We start from the raw sequence: 19,155 nt of genomic DNA on the forward strand, positions 1-19,155 counted from the left end.
TATAAATTTTTTCTTTTTTTTCCTCTGAAGAGCCATGCTTTCAGTCAGTCCTCCGAAGCCAATCCGTAGCTCATGTGCATGTACAGAAGGCTGGTGGGTTTGGTTTTTCCTTGCTTACTGTGGGTAAGGACCCACTGGAAAAGCTACTGCAGTTACGAGACAGCTAAAACTGTCAAAACAATGAAGCAACTACATTCTTGTGATGTGCTGTCTTTTTTATTATTATTTTGTTCGCTTACTCACAGATTCACAAAACTCAGCAGTTGGTAGTGGGTGAACAAGTCATTCATTAGTGCAAATTCATGAAGTTTAACTCTACGACATTTATCCCTCTTAACTGTCTTTCAGGCAAGCCACACACACTTCTGTTGCCCAGCCTTTGAAGTCTGATGGCGTTTTTTTTTTTAAAGCTTCCTCCATTCTAACCAGCATGAGTCATAATTCAAGTGGATTTGCACTTGAAGTTAATTTAATGCTATATTTATGAAAATGGTTTTGCCGAAGATATTTGGTGTCGTACGAAAAACCTTCCAAGTGGTGGAAATTTCTGAAACTCTTACAGACAGTTCCTGTAAGACAGCAGTCTGTGGGGCCCGTTGCACTACCGGTGTTAGCAAAGCTCTGTACAGGTTAACAGCTCCACACTCAGCTGTGCGTATTGACTACAAAGCCTCCAGAGAATCTGGTATGTAGAAAAATAAAATTCTGGCAGAATTCAGCTGCTGTATTGGAAAGATACATGAACAGATAGAACTATTTTTTCTGCATGTACACTTTTAACAGTGCAATATGATATGTTACAGAAGTGGCTTTAATCACATTCTAAGAAATCATTTTCATGTGTGTACAAAATTCTGTATATGTGAAATGTAATGGAATTTACAGTTAATATTTAAAGCATTATACAAATGGTAATTTTAAACATGTTTTGACTCTATAATAAGGAAGCACGATTTGCTAAAAGTAGCATTTAATATAATTGACATGAATAAGGTGTTAAATTTTAGATTTTTTTTAAAACACATCTTTTCAGTTCAGCAAATGCCCTCAATGCCAATAAAACTAATTTTAAAATGGCTTTATATTATTGTGCACTTAGGACAAACTTGACCTACAGAAAAGAATGACAGGTTTTAGACATACTTACTTAATTCAGGTACATCTGAATTTCTGTAAGAACTTAAGAGGAATATTTAATACTTAAGAACATTTTTATCTGTGCAAAGCTTATGTAACTTTCCTTTTATTTGGGTTTACTAGATCCAATAACTGAAACTGAATATGAACACAGAAAGCAGCAAAGTTCACATTACCTTTTGTATACCCTTATAGCTCAGTTTACATTAATATACTCTACAAAGTTGTGAAAAGGACATCACAGATTGAAAAGAAAACCAAAAAAACAAACAAATAAAAAGAAACCTGTAAGACACCAGACCAAGGAGAGAATGTGTAATATTTTGTCTTTTATTATTATTTTTAGTTTTAAGATTACCTAACATCCTCGTGGCAATAACCCAAGGTAGTATGTAAACAAATTTCAATGCTGCTCAAATTAATTAAAATACTCTGTTCAGCTCCTACAGTAAGTCAGAACAGTGGCACCAATTTCTTTCAACATTAAATCACATTCATCTTATGGTACATGACTTTTGTGCAAGTAGTAAAGGCTTTATTCATGACCTTGGCTACATCAGTAGAGTGGGATGTATCAGCTATTTACGTATTTAAAAAAATTAAACTGACAGAACATATTCTGTCATCTCAAATACCAGCAGCATCTTTCTACATATTTAGGATACGTATGGCCTAAGCCTTTAACACCTTTTAGAACAGCCATGCAAAGAAACAAACTTGGAGATGTTTCTTAAGAGAGAACATAGAGCAGTTTAAACATTTTTCTGAATAATGAAGCCAAGATAAAGCAAATCCAGGCCCTTTTAAATGGCTGCAACTTTTCATACACTTAAAGCTCTATAAAACTAGAGCCTATTAGTATATATATTTATATTTTTAATATATATTTTAAATAAGTCTCTTGTCTGCTTTCAAAATTTAGGAGGGGTTTTTCTGGTCTTTTGGAAGGGCAATAAATAAAAGTAGAAAAGGCTGAACTGTTTTGCATATCTTTGTGGAAGAACGGAGAACAATTATACTTTTAGAGTTCCAGAAAGATCACTGTACAGAACAAAAAGCTTATATACAATTAAGTGTGCAATTTTAGTTGGCTGGGCCTTTTACTATGCAACGTCTCCTTTCTGACTAGAAGCCACTTCTACTCTTGACCAAATCCCTCTGTTTCTTCAATGGCAAAGAGCAGCTTTTCTTTTAGTTGTTCATAGCTTTTATATGGTGGCAAATCCAAACGATTAAAACTGAGCAGACAAAAAAAAGAAAAGAATTGTTAAGTTTATCTAAATCTGATGTAGAACACTACAGAACTTGACTGCTAGAGTAGAAGTTAAAAATGTTCTGATCTAACAATTAGAACTGAAGCAATAGCGATCAGTTCAGTGTCACTGCGTTGACATTTCTATGCAGTAAAACCAGAGCAGTTTGAGAGGAATATTTTAAGAAACAAAAGTCTCTTATCACATCAGACAAAAACTAGAATCTTTGAAGACTAAAGACAGCCCAAGATACAGAGAACTATAATACTCAGAAAATGAAATGTTCACCATGAAGTTTAACATCATCCTACTTTGATGCACCTCCAAATTCCAGTAAGAGAATGAAAAAGCTGATTTTTTTCTCCTTCCTATGCATGCCTGGATAGAGTTGTGGGGTTTTTTTCCCTCTAAACTTTGCCCTAAAGTGCTTCTGCCAAAATTCTGTTTCATTCCATGTCTTCCCCAAAATTATCTTAGACAAAGAGGGATGTTTAACTCTTGCAATCATCACTTGGAGAAACAGCACCGCTAGAGAAAACATCTGAATGGAGGATTCACTGAAGTAGTTTAAAAGTACAATGAATACTATTGTCAGAGTGTTGCCAAAGGAAGGTGTGTCCATTTTGCACACAGTATATACAGGAAACCCATCTGTGTACCTGTTGCACCAGTCTGGCACAGGAATGCCAAGCCAGTAGTAGTTCGAAGCTTGGCAGCAAAAGGGATCTGCACTCTTGGCTAAGCATCCTTGGTTTGAACGTTTGCTGTGATTTCTTTCATGATACTTCTCCTCCTAACTATACATTTATCTTTTATAATGTTTTTGTATAATAAGTGTATCTAATAACTGTATATACCTAATACCAACATGACTTTTGTTCAGTTATTTAATATTCTCTAAAATAAAGAACTGGGGAAGCACCTCTCAGTTCTGTGCAAGAAGCATGATATCAGACTTTTGATAGATCTGATACTGACAAACCGCACAGTGCAGCAGCAAAATTTAATAGGGCAACCAGAGAAATGTTTGGTAGTGGAGTGTCAGATCAATCAAAGAACCTGAAAATGGAGACAGAGAACTGTTTAAAATTAGATTTCATTTGATTTGGTCAATGCAAGATCAGAAGAGAAAACCACTAAAGGTACAGAAAGTTTACATGTAACAACTCACCAAGTGTGACTTCTTGGTAACCAGGTTTCCTTACCAACTTTTTCAATGCAGAACTTCTGAGGACCATTACTTCCTAGAAAAGAAGATTTTAAAAAGTGTAATCTGTTCCTTTTAAGGAGCACACATGATCTATACATGACGTAAGACACAATTCTCAGATACAGCAGACAAAGCTCACTGGGTGCTACTCAGTGTTACATGAATATGAACATTCTTCTCAGCAAAATGAGCTAATTTCTTGATCATTTATAACTGTATTCATGGGATTTCTGATATGAAAAGCCCTTCCAGATCCAGGCTGATGTGACATGAAGCTGCTGCTATCTGTACGCTTGCAGCAGAGTGCATTTGCAAATGGAACAGTTGAAGTCTAAAAGTTCTGGTCACCTTTACTTACCCATAAGTTCAGCAAATCCACCCAGTGGTAATCTGCAAGTGCCTGTGACAAACTGCAGAAGTCGCATGCGAACCTCGTTGTCTGTTTCTTTCACAAACTAGGCACAGAAATTCAAATTACTTAATAAAAATCTTTAACATAGCTGGAGGAAAACAAAAACCCCATGAAATTGTTTAAAAGGTACAATTCAATTTAAAAAGACACCATCTTGAAAACAGTTGAATTTCTTGATTTCAGCAAAATTGGGTGGAGGGAGCAGACAGGGATTTCAGATTATATGCACTGTTGATTGCTACAGTGTGAAGGCTGGGAACAGCAAGTAAGAATAATCTTTACCTATTTTATTCTACACTAAAATATAAATCAAGAAAATGCTTTATATGAAGACTGTTGCCATTTGGAATAAACACAGCAATAGCTTAGCCACAGGCTCTGGGTATTTCAAGACTGAAGTACTCTCTGTGTGTGGCAGTCCCAGTGAGACAAAACACCATCTGTAGCAGCTGCATCACTTTGTAAGGAAATTCACTGGGAAAGGGAAGAGGAAGAAAAGAGAGGGGAGATGGAGGACATCTCAGTAAGAGAGGGGGCACTGATACAACTACAATTTTGACTCAGAAAAACCTGAGTAACAAAAGGAGTTCGATTTATAGAACATTGTTCTGGGGATGTTGAAACCACACTCAAGTTACTTGAACTTCTGGTTAAGATTCTTTCTTCAAAAAATTTCTTAAAATGAGATCATATCACCAAATCTTACATTATTCTGACAATATAAATAAGCTAGGAAAGAATTGATTTGCATCATTTTCTTACAAGATCGTTGTCAAAAGCATCGCTAAAATTGTGATTTATCACAAGACGGGAACTGCCTAGCTGTGACTTCTCTTTAGGGAAATTCATAGAAACTGGGAGCCTATATAGCACTTAAGGAGGTTTTTTTCAGAAAATAATTCTTAGCCATCTTCATTACATTTGATTTATAATCAGTCAGCGCTAGACTAGCACAGTTAATAGGACAATAATCATAAATAATACATTAATAAATGGCATTTCAGATGTACTACACGTAAGAACATTTAGAAGGTAGATCCCTGCTAAGAATACAAAAAAACTCTTTATAATCAGTAAGAAGGACAAGATATAGAAAAGCATTCATGATCCAGCCACCCAACTGTAGTGCGGGTATCCATCTGCCATTTCCCACGTGAAAGCATGCTCCCTAAGACCCAGTAATCCTCCTTTCCTTCTTTGGAAAGAAAAAAAGAAAGGAAGCAGCAAGAACCTTCACTCAGATGGCATCCCTCCACTCCGCACGTCATTTGTGTTACGAAACAAAATCTAAAGAAGTCAGAAATTTTACTGATCAACATACCTGCCAGAACCATATGATCTGCTTGCTATTCCTTGTATAATGACGATAAACAGTGTTCCTCTGCCAGTCTGCTAAATCAACTTCTTGCATACCACAAAGCATAACCTAGGAAAGAGAATGATTACTTGACAATATACATGTCTACACACATAAATTAAGAGTTAATTTTGAATCTTGTAGGAGACACGCTAGCAAGAATGGAAGTTCTTGCTCCCAAAAAAGGACTGGTAATTTTTTCATTTTACTCCACAGTTAGATTTTCTTTAATTCCAAGTTCACAGAACTCCTCCAAAATTCTTTATGTATTTAAGTGGTCTGAAAGACTGCATATGAGAAACTTAGTTTCTTCCGACTAATAAATCAATAATAAAAGATACTACCTTTCCCATAAAATGAAATTTTGTATTATAAAGGATATTACCTCTCCTATTAAAACCTTGACTCATATTCCAAGAAGATGATGATTGCATTACTGCTACTGCTACTACTAGTAAAGACAAAACGCCCTGCAAAGTATAGGTCTGTGTACTCATTACAAGAGGCAATGAAAGCTGAAAGTGCTAAAAGCAAAGCCTCCTAGAAAACTGAACACTAAATAAGATTGATAGATCAAAGTCCTTCCTTAGGAAAAACTCCCATTTAACTTAAGAAGCTTTCAGAACACTGCTCATTATATACAGGGAACCTTGGCAGGTTTCATAGAAATAAATGAGCATAGCACTACAGAGCCTTTTGTCCCTGCTCCAAATCACAACCCCAACAGTGAACAGTGAACGTAGGTCAGGCTGATTGTTAAGTAAACATGGTGCTGTCCTGGGTTGAGTGAGTGGTGGAGTTTTTTGGTGGCAGGGGAGGGGGTTATCGGGGCAGCCCCCTGTGAGAAGCTTCTCGAAGCTCCCCCAGCTCCAAGCCAGCTCCACTTCTGTTTGGGAAATTGAGCCCATCAGCTGCGCCTCTGCGATAACGTATTTAAGAAGGGACGTGGTGACGGGCAGAGGGACTTGTGAGGAGGAGTTGCTACAGCTGCATGAACACCAAGGTCAGTGGAGGAACGGAGGAAGAAAGGAGGGGGGAGGTGTGCCGGAGCAGAGACCCCCCTGTATCCTGTGGTGAGACGGCAGGGCGGCCCCCCTGCCACCCATGAAGATCTACAGTGGAGCAGCCATTGATTTATGGCCTGTGGCTCCTGCTCCACTGATTAAGGTTCTGTGCCCGAAGAAGGCCAGGGTCTCATGGGAAAAGGTAGCCCCGCTGCTGTAATTCATTGCTGGGAGGATTGCAGCATGCGGGGGAGTCCCACGCCGGAGCAGCTCGGGAAGGGCTGCAGCCGTGGGAGAGAATCCAGTCGGAGGAAGTTAGTGCCCCATGACGGAGCAGTGTGGGGAACGCTGCGGCCCATGGGAGGGACTCATGTTGGAGAAAGTTTGTGGAGGACTGTCTGCTGTGAGAGGGGGACCACGATGGAGCAGGAGGAACAAGTTCCGGACACTCCCCTCACCGAAGATGAAGAAAGTGGCAGCACTGACTGCACCCCCCATTCCCTGCCCCTGCGCCACTGGGGGAGGAGGTAGAGATATCGGGAGCAGAGCTGAGCCCGGGAAGAAGGGAGGGGTGGGGGGAAGGTGTTCTCAAGATGTGGCAATGCTTCTCACTGTCCTACTCTGTTATGTGTTGTTAGTGCCTGTAATAAATGTATGTTCTTTTTTTCTTCCCCTAACAAGTCTGCCTCTTGCTCGTGATCATAAAGGGGAAATTTTTCCCCATCCCAGTCCTATCTTGAACCCCAAGCCTGGCTCTCTTTCCCTTCTCATTGCCAGAGGGGAAGGGAGAGAGAGCTGCTGCATTGTGGTTGGCTGCCAACCAGGCCCAAACCACGACAGGTGCACACAAGTGATTTTTGTTATCAGCCCTTGCATTACATAGTGAGAATCTGAAAAATTCAGTTTCAAACCTTGTTGGTTCCTCCAACTTTCTGTTCTTAAATGTAATAACCGTAGAAGGGATACTAGACTATGTATGTGAAACCAGGTGATCACTATACACCAGAATCAGCTTCTGTGCCATCTGTTACAAGGTAATTCTACTCATCCACCACATAGCGAAAAGTTTCCTGTGACTAACAGATCCATCTGTGACCTCATATTCTGATCCTTTCAGAGAAACTTGCAAAACACATTTTAATACTGAGGATAGAATCTAAAATTCCCATCTGCTGAACACCACAAAACACCAATTCAGCAGATACCGCCTTTCACCGTGACTTACCCTCACACTGCTCCTATTAAATTCTCCATGTTCCAGAAGCTATCAAATGCAGCATGCCACAGATGAGAGATTCAAGCTGACTTATCCATTTAATCATTCCAAACATACTACCTTTACAAAAGGCAAAAATGTTGAACATAAAACTCACCTCCAGCTCCTTTTCATCAAAGTAGTGTAGCCACTGTAGTGGAACAACTTCATTAAAACCATCAAGAAAAGCTTTGGTTTGCTCTCTAACTCCCCGAGAAAATCGCCACTCAGCCATTAGCCTGGGATGGCAAAAAAACAAACATAAATTAAACATCAATTTGCACTCAACACGAAGTTCAAACATGTATGACTGCATGTGTTCTCATGAGGTAACACTCCTTCCAATTTTACTTTCTTACACTGTATGATTCCATAGACTATAAAGGGACTTAATACTAATACTACCACAAATCTCCCAACTCAGACAAAAGTAGCAAGATGTACTTAATTACCATTCCGGTTTAAAAATACATTTATTACTGTTAACCTTTCACTGATCAAAATTCAGCAGCCTTTTCATGAAAATAATACTATTTGGGCATTATGACTTTGTTATGGCAAAATTTGCCTTAGCTTGAAACATGAATAATCCTCTTGTTTCAATGGTGGAAAATAAAAATTTCCACTGATTTTAAAATATTCTGTTCTTGGGAAAAATACACCATGTAGGCAGAGAATAATAAGAAATACTGTTGCTTATAATACCTATGGTTGCCCAATACTTTCAGCATAAGACTATTTCCAGCTTCAAGGAGTAGTCATTTTCTGTTCTGAGCTTCTGATTTATGCTAAGATTTGGAAGAAGAAGTAATGTTTTTTAAGTTTCAACTAAAATGGTTAAGTCATTTCTGACTAGATAAAAAAAAAATAAATTAAAAAACCCCAATAAATATATATACACACTATAGAAACTATTTCACTGGTAAACCAAAGATTGCTAATTTAAGTGGAAACTATGTGCAGCTCTGGACACATACTGTATCACAGAAAAGGATCTCTGTACATCTGCTTTTGAGATCACTCTGAATAGATGGATTAGAAATACAGGTTCAGAAAAAGAAAGGCAGTAATAAAATTAGAAGAGAGACAGGAAAAAGCAGCGTAACAGAACAAAGAGGAAAAAATAGTTTAAGTCACACCACATTATACACCAGTCTGAATTTCAGTTTCAACAGTAACAGCAAAGATCTGAACAATTTAGAAATCCTCTGTCAAATACATGTCTTCCCTCCCCCTGGATTTGTTAGCTGAAGTAACTGAAAATAGGTTTGCTCATTTTCAGTTTCACCTATTCACTCACTGTACATGTAATAACAAGACAGGTCACCTGATCTGTATCAGGTCTTCCTGCTTTCGTTTGTTTTTGGTTTTGTTTTGTTTGGTTTGTTTTGTTTTTCTGTTTTTGGGAGGGGGATGGGGGTTTGGGGGAGAGCAAAGAGGGGAATGGGGGAGATCAAAATGTACCAAGAGATCACATGTACCAAGATACCATTTCAATAAATAGTCCTGAGAATTACATAGTAACAGAAAAACATAAAAAGAAAAAACAAATCATATACTGTGAGAAGTATATGAGCAAGACTAGAGCAACAGAAGAAATACAGAACAGTTTTTTCAACTTCTACATCTTCCTACCCAATATATTCTTCTTTGTTCTCCTCAGTTACCAAGATATTTGAGCCTCCTGATTTCAGCTCATGTGAGGTTACTTTTCCTAAGAGCTCCATATCCACACAAAAGTACATTTCCAAGTTACACTCTTCAATGTTGTTATCCCTGAATGGAAAGAAAAAAAGAAGTGCAATGAATTCTATATAAACAAAAAAATCCATAAAACACCACACACATTCCCCTCCCCCCCCCAAAAAAAAAACCAAAAAAAAAACAAAAAAAAAAAAACTACAAACCTTATCCAAATTAGGGAGTTGTAAAATTCAGTATCAATAGATTCTAGGTCCTTAATAGTAAGTTTTTTGCTCAGCATTCGTTTGTAGAAAGGCAGAGAAAAACCCGTGTCAATAAATTTCCCATGAAACAATGCCTGTTGGACAGAAAAAAGTCTGTTTAGCTTTTATGGAACTACTGAATTATTGAAGTATTTCTGGGCTTGAACTCTTTTTTTGCCTTTCTCCTTCAAATACCAAAAAGCACCAAGTAGCAGTAGCAGCTTGGTATTTAAAAAGAACAAAACATTACATTAAATGGGAAGGAAAAAACATGATTAATTGACAAAATTTATCCAAGCATAAGTTATCATTACAATTTAAAAATTCTCCGATTAAAAAAAAAACTTCTCATAAAAAGTCTATGAAAAGAGGAAATTCCTAAATTCTCTCTTTATTATGTGGATAGGTATCTATGCCAAGTATTATTTGATCCTACTTGAGTACTACTGCCATTTTTTGCTACATACATACATCCTGCAAAATCATCCTTTACACAACACTACTGCAGCTTGTAAAGAAGTTCAAAAATGAAATCACAGACTGCTTATGAAAGAGCTTTGGGAATCACATTTTTTATAGGTGAGTAACGGAACTGAGAAATGAGATTCTCCCTTCTACTGCAAAAATGAAATTGAGAAAAAAGAACCAAAACATGGTCACACTTGTCTCACCACACACACACCAAGGATGTAAGCTCATTTCTAGTTTTGAAGCACAGCTTTGCACACACGTGTGTGCACACACACAGACTCCCACACACACAGTGTTAACCTCTGTACTGACACAGTGCATCTGAGAGCTAACCAAGCACAGCTATAACTATGAAAACTTTTTTTTTTTCCTCTCATCCTTATCAGGCACATTTTCTTCACTAAAATACCTCTTTAAAAAATCATCCTAAACATAGGCCAGTATGGCATTCATTGCTTGTCTTTCCTTACAGCTGAAATTCTATGAGCAGAAGAGCCAATGTAACAGCCCATTTCCCCTAGAAAATGGCAAGGCTCTATCTTTTTCCCCATCTTCTAATTTTCCCCCTAAGGCTTACACTAGCATGCATTTTCTTCTGCTTTAGGAGATCTTAAAAAGATTCTCTCAAAGGCCTTTATTCATTTATTTATTTATTTGTTTATAAACTAGTCTATACTTCTCATGGGAGAGCAAGCTGATAGAAACAGAAAAAAAATAAATGTCAGGTGATGCATCCGGCCATACAATTTCCCACTTTTTGCAAAAGTAAGCTCCTAAATCTCATTTAATGTCTATGATAATCAATAAAATACAAAAGTTGCCTCAACCAAGCTCGTTTAACAACTTTTTGTTAGAGTAAGATGTGGTTTTTTTATGTTTAACCCTGTTTCAATTGAAAACATCTGTGGTTATTTCAGTACTTAAAAAATCAAATGAAGCCACCACTATTTTAGAACTGGTGAGAAGGACAGAAACTACAACTGTACTTAAAAAGGCTATCTAGACTCCTTAAAATGATTCCCACTTACATTATCACCTAAAGCTATTTTAAACCACTAGAGGGTATCCCAGGAAGTACTGCAGAAAGTACCATCCATTATAAATCACGAATATATTCAAACATTGAAAATGATCACATTAGGCACCATTACATAGGTTTCTCTCTCTCTCCCCTCTCTCGGAGAATTTAAAATAAAAATACAAAAATACTTCCAGAAAGAAAAGTTTGGCTTTTAATTACATTAAATAATTAACTTCTTTTCTATGATCTGTACTTTTATGAAGCAGTTTTCCTAAAGTTAACATTTCAATTATGGATTTTATGTGCAAGATCAAAAATCACTGACTAAAAGAAACAGAGTTTCGCTCTAGCACCTAGTTGACTTTATCACATCTTCCTGCTAAGTGGCATTATAGCTTGCTGAGGGCTCTAAAAGAAATAAAAACGATGGCAGCCTATTGAGCGTGTTAACCCAATGAAATAAACTTTCATGACAGCACAGAAATGGGGAACTTGGCCATAAAATCCTCAAAATCAGAGATGTTATAATCAAAACTGAACAAACTTGTTTCTCAAGAAGCATCTATAAGAAAAGCAAAACCAAGAAAACCCTCAAACCTAACCTATTTTAGGTATGAAAGTATTTTTCATTTATGTTATGCTTTGCTTGTACTTATTTTAATTTCATACAAAAAGCCTCAACAAGAGGAGAAGGCAACAGTCTCTACAATCTGAAAATGCACTTTTAACTGCTCTTTTTGGCTTCAGTATTCACCATGTTCGGGGACGTTGCTGAGGGCTACCTGTAGACATCATGATGATTATGTGGAAAGATGACTGTATCACTACATGGAAGGAAAGAAATGTGACAGAGCAAGAGTCCACTAAAGAAAACTGACTCAGTGATACCAGAAGAAATGATACAACATGCCTCGTCATCTTTTAGTTTAGGAGAAACCTGATGGCAGAGAATCAGCTCTCTGCCAGCTTCTGCTCTTCTCAGTATCTGACCTTTGTATCCAAGTACGTACGTTTAAATTAAGGCTTAGTGTACTCCACAGAACATTTCTAACTCACTTCTTCAAATACAGTAAGGTATACCAAGTCTAATCGAGGAGCCTTTTTCAGAAAATACTAGTCACATTTTTCAGAGCATCAGTATTCAGACACTCAATCAAACAGCAGTTTGCATGAAGTACACACATCCAATTGATAAAAATAAAATATTATATTGAATGTCATATTATCTTTCATCACTAGCCCAGGAAACTTGAACGTGTAAGAGACTTAACTCTTAGGGAATATTTTGGCTCAATAACCTTACATTCCTTAATCTTCCATTTCTAAGAGATTAATATAACCTTTAATAACTGTAGAAACAAATACTGTTCAGGAATAAATGTATAGCTACAGCAAATAATAAAACCTTAAAAATCTAACCTACCATGGCAATAAAGCGCCCAATGAAACAGAAATATGAAAGATGGTCAGGATTGATTGTTGATGCTGGATTTATCTGCAGGCAATAGTTGCTCTTGCCAGCATATTCAAATAGGCAGTACATAGGGTTCAGTACTTCATGGGAAAGCAAGAAAAACCATTCTCTAAGGAAAAAAAACATGTATACACATAAAAACCATCACATACAGATGTTTATCACCATTCCCCTTAGGTAACTAGCAAAATGGTCAAAATATATGCAAACTTTGAAAAATAATATAAACAGTGTTGTATAAGAATCACAGAGTAATATATGGCATTATATACTTCTTAAATATAAAAAAAAATCATTATCAAAAACAATAATATTAGAAAGTCATGGTTTCCAAAGTTTAGAAATGATTGTTAAGATTGTCACTTTGAACACACCCTCACAGCACAGGTTTTAGCTGCGTATTAGTAACATTTTTGACTAGAGTCCTTGCCTCAACCAGTACACAGTAGGTATCCTCCTCATGCTTGCTTTACTGCATACAATTAAAATCTTTAGTGAAAAAAATTACAGCTTATTTCATGGGCAGTGCTTATTATAAACAACCTAGGTAAAACAAAACAAAGAAAAAAACTAAACCACAGCACACCTTATTTGCTTTCCCATCCTGACAGCAGAACACACACTGAGTTACTGTGGTTTAACAAATTACCATGCACCAGTTAAGCCCACAGGACACAACAATGTGAAAATACATATTTGTTGAGGTTTAGCTAATACATGTTATTCACCACTTCCATAGTTTCCAACTCAGCTGATCTGAAATAATAATAGAATCTGATATTTCAATGTTAGGATAGCTGATTTTTAGGGTATTTGTTGCTTTATAGTTTTTGTTTGTAATCAGAGACCTCGGAAGCAGTCATATATACTCAAGAGTGTTTGTATCACGCCCTAAATGCTTGGAAGTGAACAACCAGGCTTAGGGAAAATCCACAGAAAAAGGTAAAAGTCTATCCTATCGTAACTGCAGGGACTGAATTCCATCCTGACTGCCTTTCAGCTGTCACATTTGAGTGTCATCTTTTCTATTCCTATATTTACCTGAGATCAGGGAATAGACATGAGAGGTTTGGTGGAATGTTTCACCTAACAGTCCTATAAAACTCAAGTCGCAGATCAGGATTCCCTGCAATATGCTTCTAACCCATAGGCCACGTAGAAAGAGCAGAGAAAGGCAGTCAGGATACGATAACCCTAACAGGGTTCTGTGTGTCTTTTTAAATAAGCATGAGAATGTGGTACAGCATCCTATGCAGGTTTTATACTGAGACAATTATATTAAGTCTGCATAGAAGCATCGTATTTAATAGGCATTTAAATTAGATCAAAGCCAGATAACAAGGGAGGAATCAAAAAGAAATCAACAAGAAGTTTGCAGAAGCAATCAATTTTTCAGGTCAACAACCAGAACTAGCCACAGGACACAGTGTCAGATTGGTCCTGCTAAACACAAGGTAAAAATCTGGAGGGTACACCGAGTTTAGTCTGCTGAGAGACAGGTGATAAATCAGGTGCATTGGCTTTCTGTATTTGTGTTAATGCAGTATTACATTAGCAAGTCAGTACATGAACATTTACTCTGTGTCACATAAGAATTCTCAGCTCAAGTTACAGTGAGATTCTTGCTGCTTCTCAATTTCACATACAAAATCTTGGGCAAGACTTATTCATAAAACTACAAAATTATACTACTTATAGATTTGTTATTTATTTATTTATTCTGTTGCTGTTTGTGATTAACACTCTTCAGTTAAATTATTCTAACACCACTTCTTGGGAATACTTTGTTTCTCTGGAACAGATTACTTGAACTCACCCAGTTCCCATCCTATGCCTAGGGCCATTGTGATAGGGACACCAACCAAACAAAACCCAGGCAAAGCCAAAATTGGATTCCTCCCTGCAGTCACCCCCCAAAAGCCTATCAGATATTGTAATTCAGAAGCATAACTACCCGTATATCCAAAGAAGCTCAACCTTCAGAGGCAAGCTTCCTTACCTACAAATGTTACATATTTTCACTGAACTTCATTTCAACACAGTAAGCTACATAAAACCAGAACAAAACCCAAACAGAACACCTTTACATTAGAAAAAATACAAACAAACAAGAAAAATTCTATCACCTATGACTACTTTTAATTCCCCAGGCCTGCAGTAGTACTGAAATCTTCATCCTCATAGTAACATTTCAGTCAAGTAACAGGCAGCAGTAAGCAGAGGTTGTCTTTACATGGTCAGCAGATGAAATACGCTTTGACTATGGTTTTCCTGTTACCAGATTTTCCCTTCGAGTTCCACTTCAGATTCTAGAAAAACTTGTAGTCTAGCTGTTTCACATTCCTGCACGGTCTACGTGATCTGTTCATCTGCTGTTACTTCATGCCTGCGTTGTTCTTTTCTTGTTTATGTCCTCTCTGTCCATATCAGCACCAATCTTGTGTTCACTTGTTTTTTCCCAAATAAGAAAAACACGCTATTTTTCCACAGCCCCCACTTCCAGGAAAGTGGAACTTTCTGACAGAAAGCTACTGAAATAACTCAGTCTAGAGCAGTTAACTGGCATTAAAAATTTTCAATTTAAACATCAATCTTTGTCAAAGAACTGAACATCTGAGACTACACTTTTATTAATGCAAGGTTATAACCCATAACAATAGGCAGTGCTGCCAGTCCCACCTCCTTAATAAATTAAGGGGAGCTAAAAAGATAACCAGGGTCAGACTACAAAAGCAATCAGTTTCTTTGCCAAGACCATAACATTAGAAGTCAAGGTTAGAGTGCTATTAAAAAAAAAAAAAAAAAAGTACTTTAAAAAAATTTTCTTTTACCTTGCCAAACCACCATAATCCAATCCTTCTTCTCCTCTGAATATAACATATAATCTTCTCCTCAAATCATAGGGTTTTAATGCCATAATCTATTAAAAAAAATGTAATAAATTATAAATTATGCAGCATCAATACAATCGCTCTTTCTTATTCAGATTTTATTTAACTGATACAGAAATGCCATATATGTCAAATGTTTACACAGATTTGACAAGCAATTAGACCATCTCATGGAGCATGCAAACCCTTGAGCAGCAGACTGCTAGCATGTGGGAGAGCATATCTGGAAAGTATCGCTATATGGTTGCCCTGTTCTTATACTCTTCCTATGGCATTCATTATCATTGAAGAAAAATAGGCAAGAAGTCATTTCATCTGATATATTACAGATTTTTGGGTTTAGGCAAACCACTTAAAGCAATTTACTCTATTTCAAAATAAGTGCAATGTACTTTTTACTTATAGAGAATCCCTTCCAAAAGGTTTTGATGTGGTGACAGCAGCAAGAATTTTCATTGTTACAGAGAAAGAAGGAAGGAACACACATTGGCAGCAGACTATAAGAGCTCAAGAACTGAAAGCTTCAATTGCACAGATTTAATGCTTGAAGGACAAAGCAGAACACCAGTTGTAATTGGAGAAAACAACATTTTGTAATGTATATAACCACACACCATAATCAGAAAAGCAAATCCAATGTGGTTTAGCTAATATGGTATGCAATGTGGTTAAGCTATGGAACTCTACCACAGGGTGCTGTAGATGCAGAAAGTTCACAAGAGAAACACAGACAAGCTCAGAGAAGTCCCGTGGGGATTATTAAACTACCTAGAAACCACAGTGAGCTCAAGGAGCATTTCAATTGTAAACAGTTGGGAGCTGAAAGATCATTTGGTAAAAGTTTTATATACATTACTTCTGTTCTTACAGTCTTCCCTAAGAATCCCTCTTTGGCTAATACCAGAGGAAAATTACTGTGCCTGAAGGACCATTAGTCTGAACTGGCTACGACCATTGTTGTTCCTATGCTTTGTCTGGATAAACAAACACAACAGTCTTTGCAGTCTTACTTGCTGGAAGGAATCCTCAAACAAAGTCTGTCTGGATACATTGATTTTCACATGACTTGGCAGTGCATTGGACTGTAATCATAAGGCAGTAACGTTAAAAGGCAGCACATATAAATGTAAATTCAAACAGTTTCAAAAAGTAAATAATTACTTAATCAGTACCTGACACAAGTAACGGAAATGGGCAAGTTTCCACCTAAAGCTACGCTCATAAGCAATCTGTGGCCCTTTATTTCTGTAAGGAAATATATTTGAGATACATTAACCATACAGACATCCAACAGTAACTATAAGCAACACTCATTACAATCATTTGCTCTTTCTTTAAAAGTTTAACTATTAGTTACATTAGTCCAATATTCAAGTTTACCTCACTCCCCTCCCTATTTATAAAACAATTACAGTCTTGGTATTTGAAAAGTGTATAAAAACTACTGAACCTTAAATCAATAGAGCAAAGTGTGTCATAGATAAACTGACAATTAAAGCTTAAAAATTGATTAAACTTACAGGACAACAATTTGTTCACAATCTAGTTCTCAATTCCAGCTAAACATACAGATTGTTTTCTAGTATGAGAAGATTTCATTATTAAGTTATAACTAGTTAAAAAGTTAAAAAATATCTTTAATATCTCACTTACACAGAAGATTTCCCAGTACGAGGATCATTGAAGGTGGTGGTTCTTGTATTATGGTCAACAAAGTATCTGACACCTTCTCTGGTATATCTGATTTCCCAGCCCTCTGGAAGAGGGTCCTCATTTTGTAAACTGCAGAAGAAATTGCAGACTGTACTTTTTCCCCCATATCATGATATAGAAGAATTAAGCAAGATCTTTTTATCTGGGTAATCAACATACACACACCTACCCTTGAGTTCGAGGGTCTTCCCACTGTGTTGTCTTTGTGTTATGATTTACAAAATACACCCTATCATTTGAATCCACTCTCCTTTCTAGAGGAAAAAAAAAGAAAAAAAAACACTATACAACAACTGCATTCCAAATTTCTATAACTGTCACTTCCTGAAATCAATGGCTAATTAACTTACCCCAACCTGGTGGTAAAGGCCCAAGTGGATCATTTTCTGCTGACAACATCGAAGCCTGTTTAAAAACAAGAGGACATTCAGTTAGGCCAAATATTGTTCATAATTTTTTTCCTTAATGTGTTTTAAGATTACCACTAGTTCTGAAGACCATCCATTCTGAAGCAACATCATGCCATTTTTAGACTGTTTTTGTGAAGAAACATAGATTATATGATCATAAGATACAATTTGCACACTTGCCTCCACTGTTTCCAATGCCATTTACCAGCCCTTTCCCTTTCTACAGCAAACTCAAGAGACAGTCAGTGGTCTAAAAGAGGTACAGTTCAGAGAAGTTTTGCGGAAGCATGTATAAGCAGATAAGCACAATGTTCTTGCTTAAGAACATGCTTTACCATAATAAACATTTCCAAGCACACTGATTACTGCCAACATAAGAGTTTTTTGCTTCCTCAATACATGATGTCTTCCCTGGATGCTTGGCTATTTTTAGACTGTCATTCTTTGCAGTTGCAGCTGCATTCATTAAAACATGCGGATGGTTAAAATTATACCAACGTACAATAAGGTTAAAAGTAAAAAAACTGATTAAATTATTATGTAAAACCATGCTAAGCTCATAATATACTGTAACCTTGCAGAAGTCCCCCAGTAGCTCCCAAGAATACAAAGCATGGGAAAAATAAAATGTAAAAGGCAGAAATCCTCCAGACTGCAGCATCCATACTGTGATTTTTTGGACACTAAAATTCTTTTTTTATGTGTGCAGAATAGAATTTTGATATATGGGAACCAGCCTACATTTTCCAAAGAGTGTTTTAAGGATCACCTTGCTACTAATACTGCTTTATATAGCATTTGCAATCCAAAAATCTCAAATCCACTTAAGAGTTTACAACAGCAAATTCAGGAAAAAAAAGCTATGATATTTTTCCTGTGAAAAAGAAACAGAACAAGGATCAGAAGAAAATGCAATAGTTACACTCAAAATCAAGCTGCCTCTTTGTTCCAGCCACCAGCTACTAGATGTGAACAAAGAATTATCATTATCTCAGCAGCAAATGCAGTTAGCCTTTTCTTCTTTTGGAAACTATACAGTTACAATGACCCTGTAACCAAAGACTTCCCTGTGGTGAGTATAAAAAGAATAGTGTACAACAGAAAATGCTGTCTGCCAAAGAACTGAATGGTGGCATGATTAAGAGATTTCCAATCTTCTTAATGGGTCCAAGGATTTGTGTGTGGCCGCTGGCTAATGGATATTTAACAAAACACACTGAAACACTAGGCAGCGGCATGGGATGAGCCAGATTCAATATAAAAAGGAGTACAATATATTAATTCAGGTAAAAATAAAAGTAACAGAAGTAATTATATTTTATCTATTTTTTTTCCTTCACAATGTTTAGCTTTGACCATTCAAGATAATTGAAACATTCTCTTACTCATTAAAAAGTATTATTTCACTTTTTCCCCAAAAATAAATTATAATCTCACTTATAAACTGATATATAAGTATGTCACTAGAAGAAGAAAAGTTAGCTGTTTGACCTTAACAATTCTAGAAGTATACAGCAGCACTAAAGTAAAAAAAAAAAAAAAAAAAAGGGAATTCTTGGTATGTAACTGATACACTGCTTAGAAAACAATTCTAAAGAGAT

General features: G+C 36.6%; 1 protein-coding gene across 4 annotated transcripts in view; it reads right to left on the reverse strand.

The window, feature by feature from the left end:
• Positions 1-197: 197 nt before the first annotated feature.
• The window catches only part of WWP1 (WW domain containing E3 ubiquitin protein ligase 1), a 62,309-nt gene continuing 43,351 nt past the window's right edge, over positions 198-19,155 (reverse strand). For 3 of the 4 annotated variants that reach the window (XM_042785848.1, XM_042785846.1, XM_033005864.2), the window contains 14 exons: positions 17,495-17,549; positions 17,314-17,398; positions 17,085-17,213; positions 16,604-16,676; positions 16,442-16,513; positions 15,372-15,460; positions 12,490-12,649; positions 9,536-9,669; positions 9,264-9,404; positions 7,747-7,867; positions 5,334-5,438; positions 3,959-4,055; positions 3,562-3,634; positions 198-2,375 (listed from right to left, as the gene is read on the reverse strand). In XM_042785848.1, coding sequence (XP_042641782.1) covers positions 2,276-2,375; positions 3,562-3,634; positions 3,959-4,055; positions 5,334-5,438; positions 7,747-7,867; positions 9,264-9,404; positions 9,536-9,669; positions 12,490-12,649; positions 15,372-15,460; positions 16,442-16,513; positions 16,604-16,676; positions 17,085-17,213; positions 17,314-17,398; positions 17,495-17,549 — 1,434 coding nt within the window. In that variant the 3' untranslated portion in view covers positions 198-2,275. The other variant, XM_042785849.1, reaches the window with a different exon arrangement.

This window comes from Tyto alba, unplaced genomic scaffold, assembly GCF_018691265.1.
Source record: "Tyto alba isolate M040663 unplaced genomic scaffold, T.alba_DEE_v4.0 Super-Scaffold_9, whole genome shotgun sequence".
Lineage (NCBI taxonomy): Eukaryota > Metazoa > Chordata > Aves > Strigiformes > Tytonidae > Tyto > Tyto alba.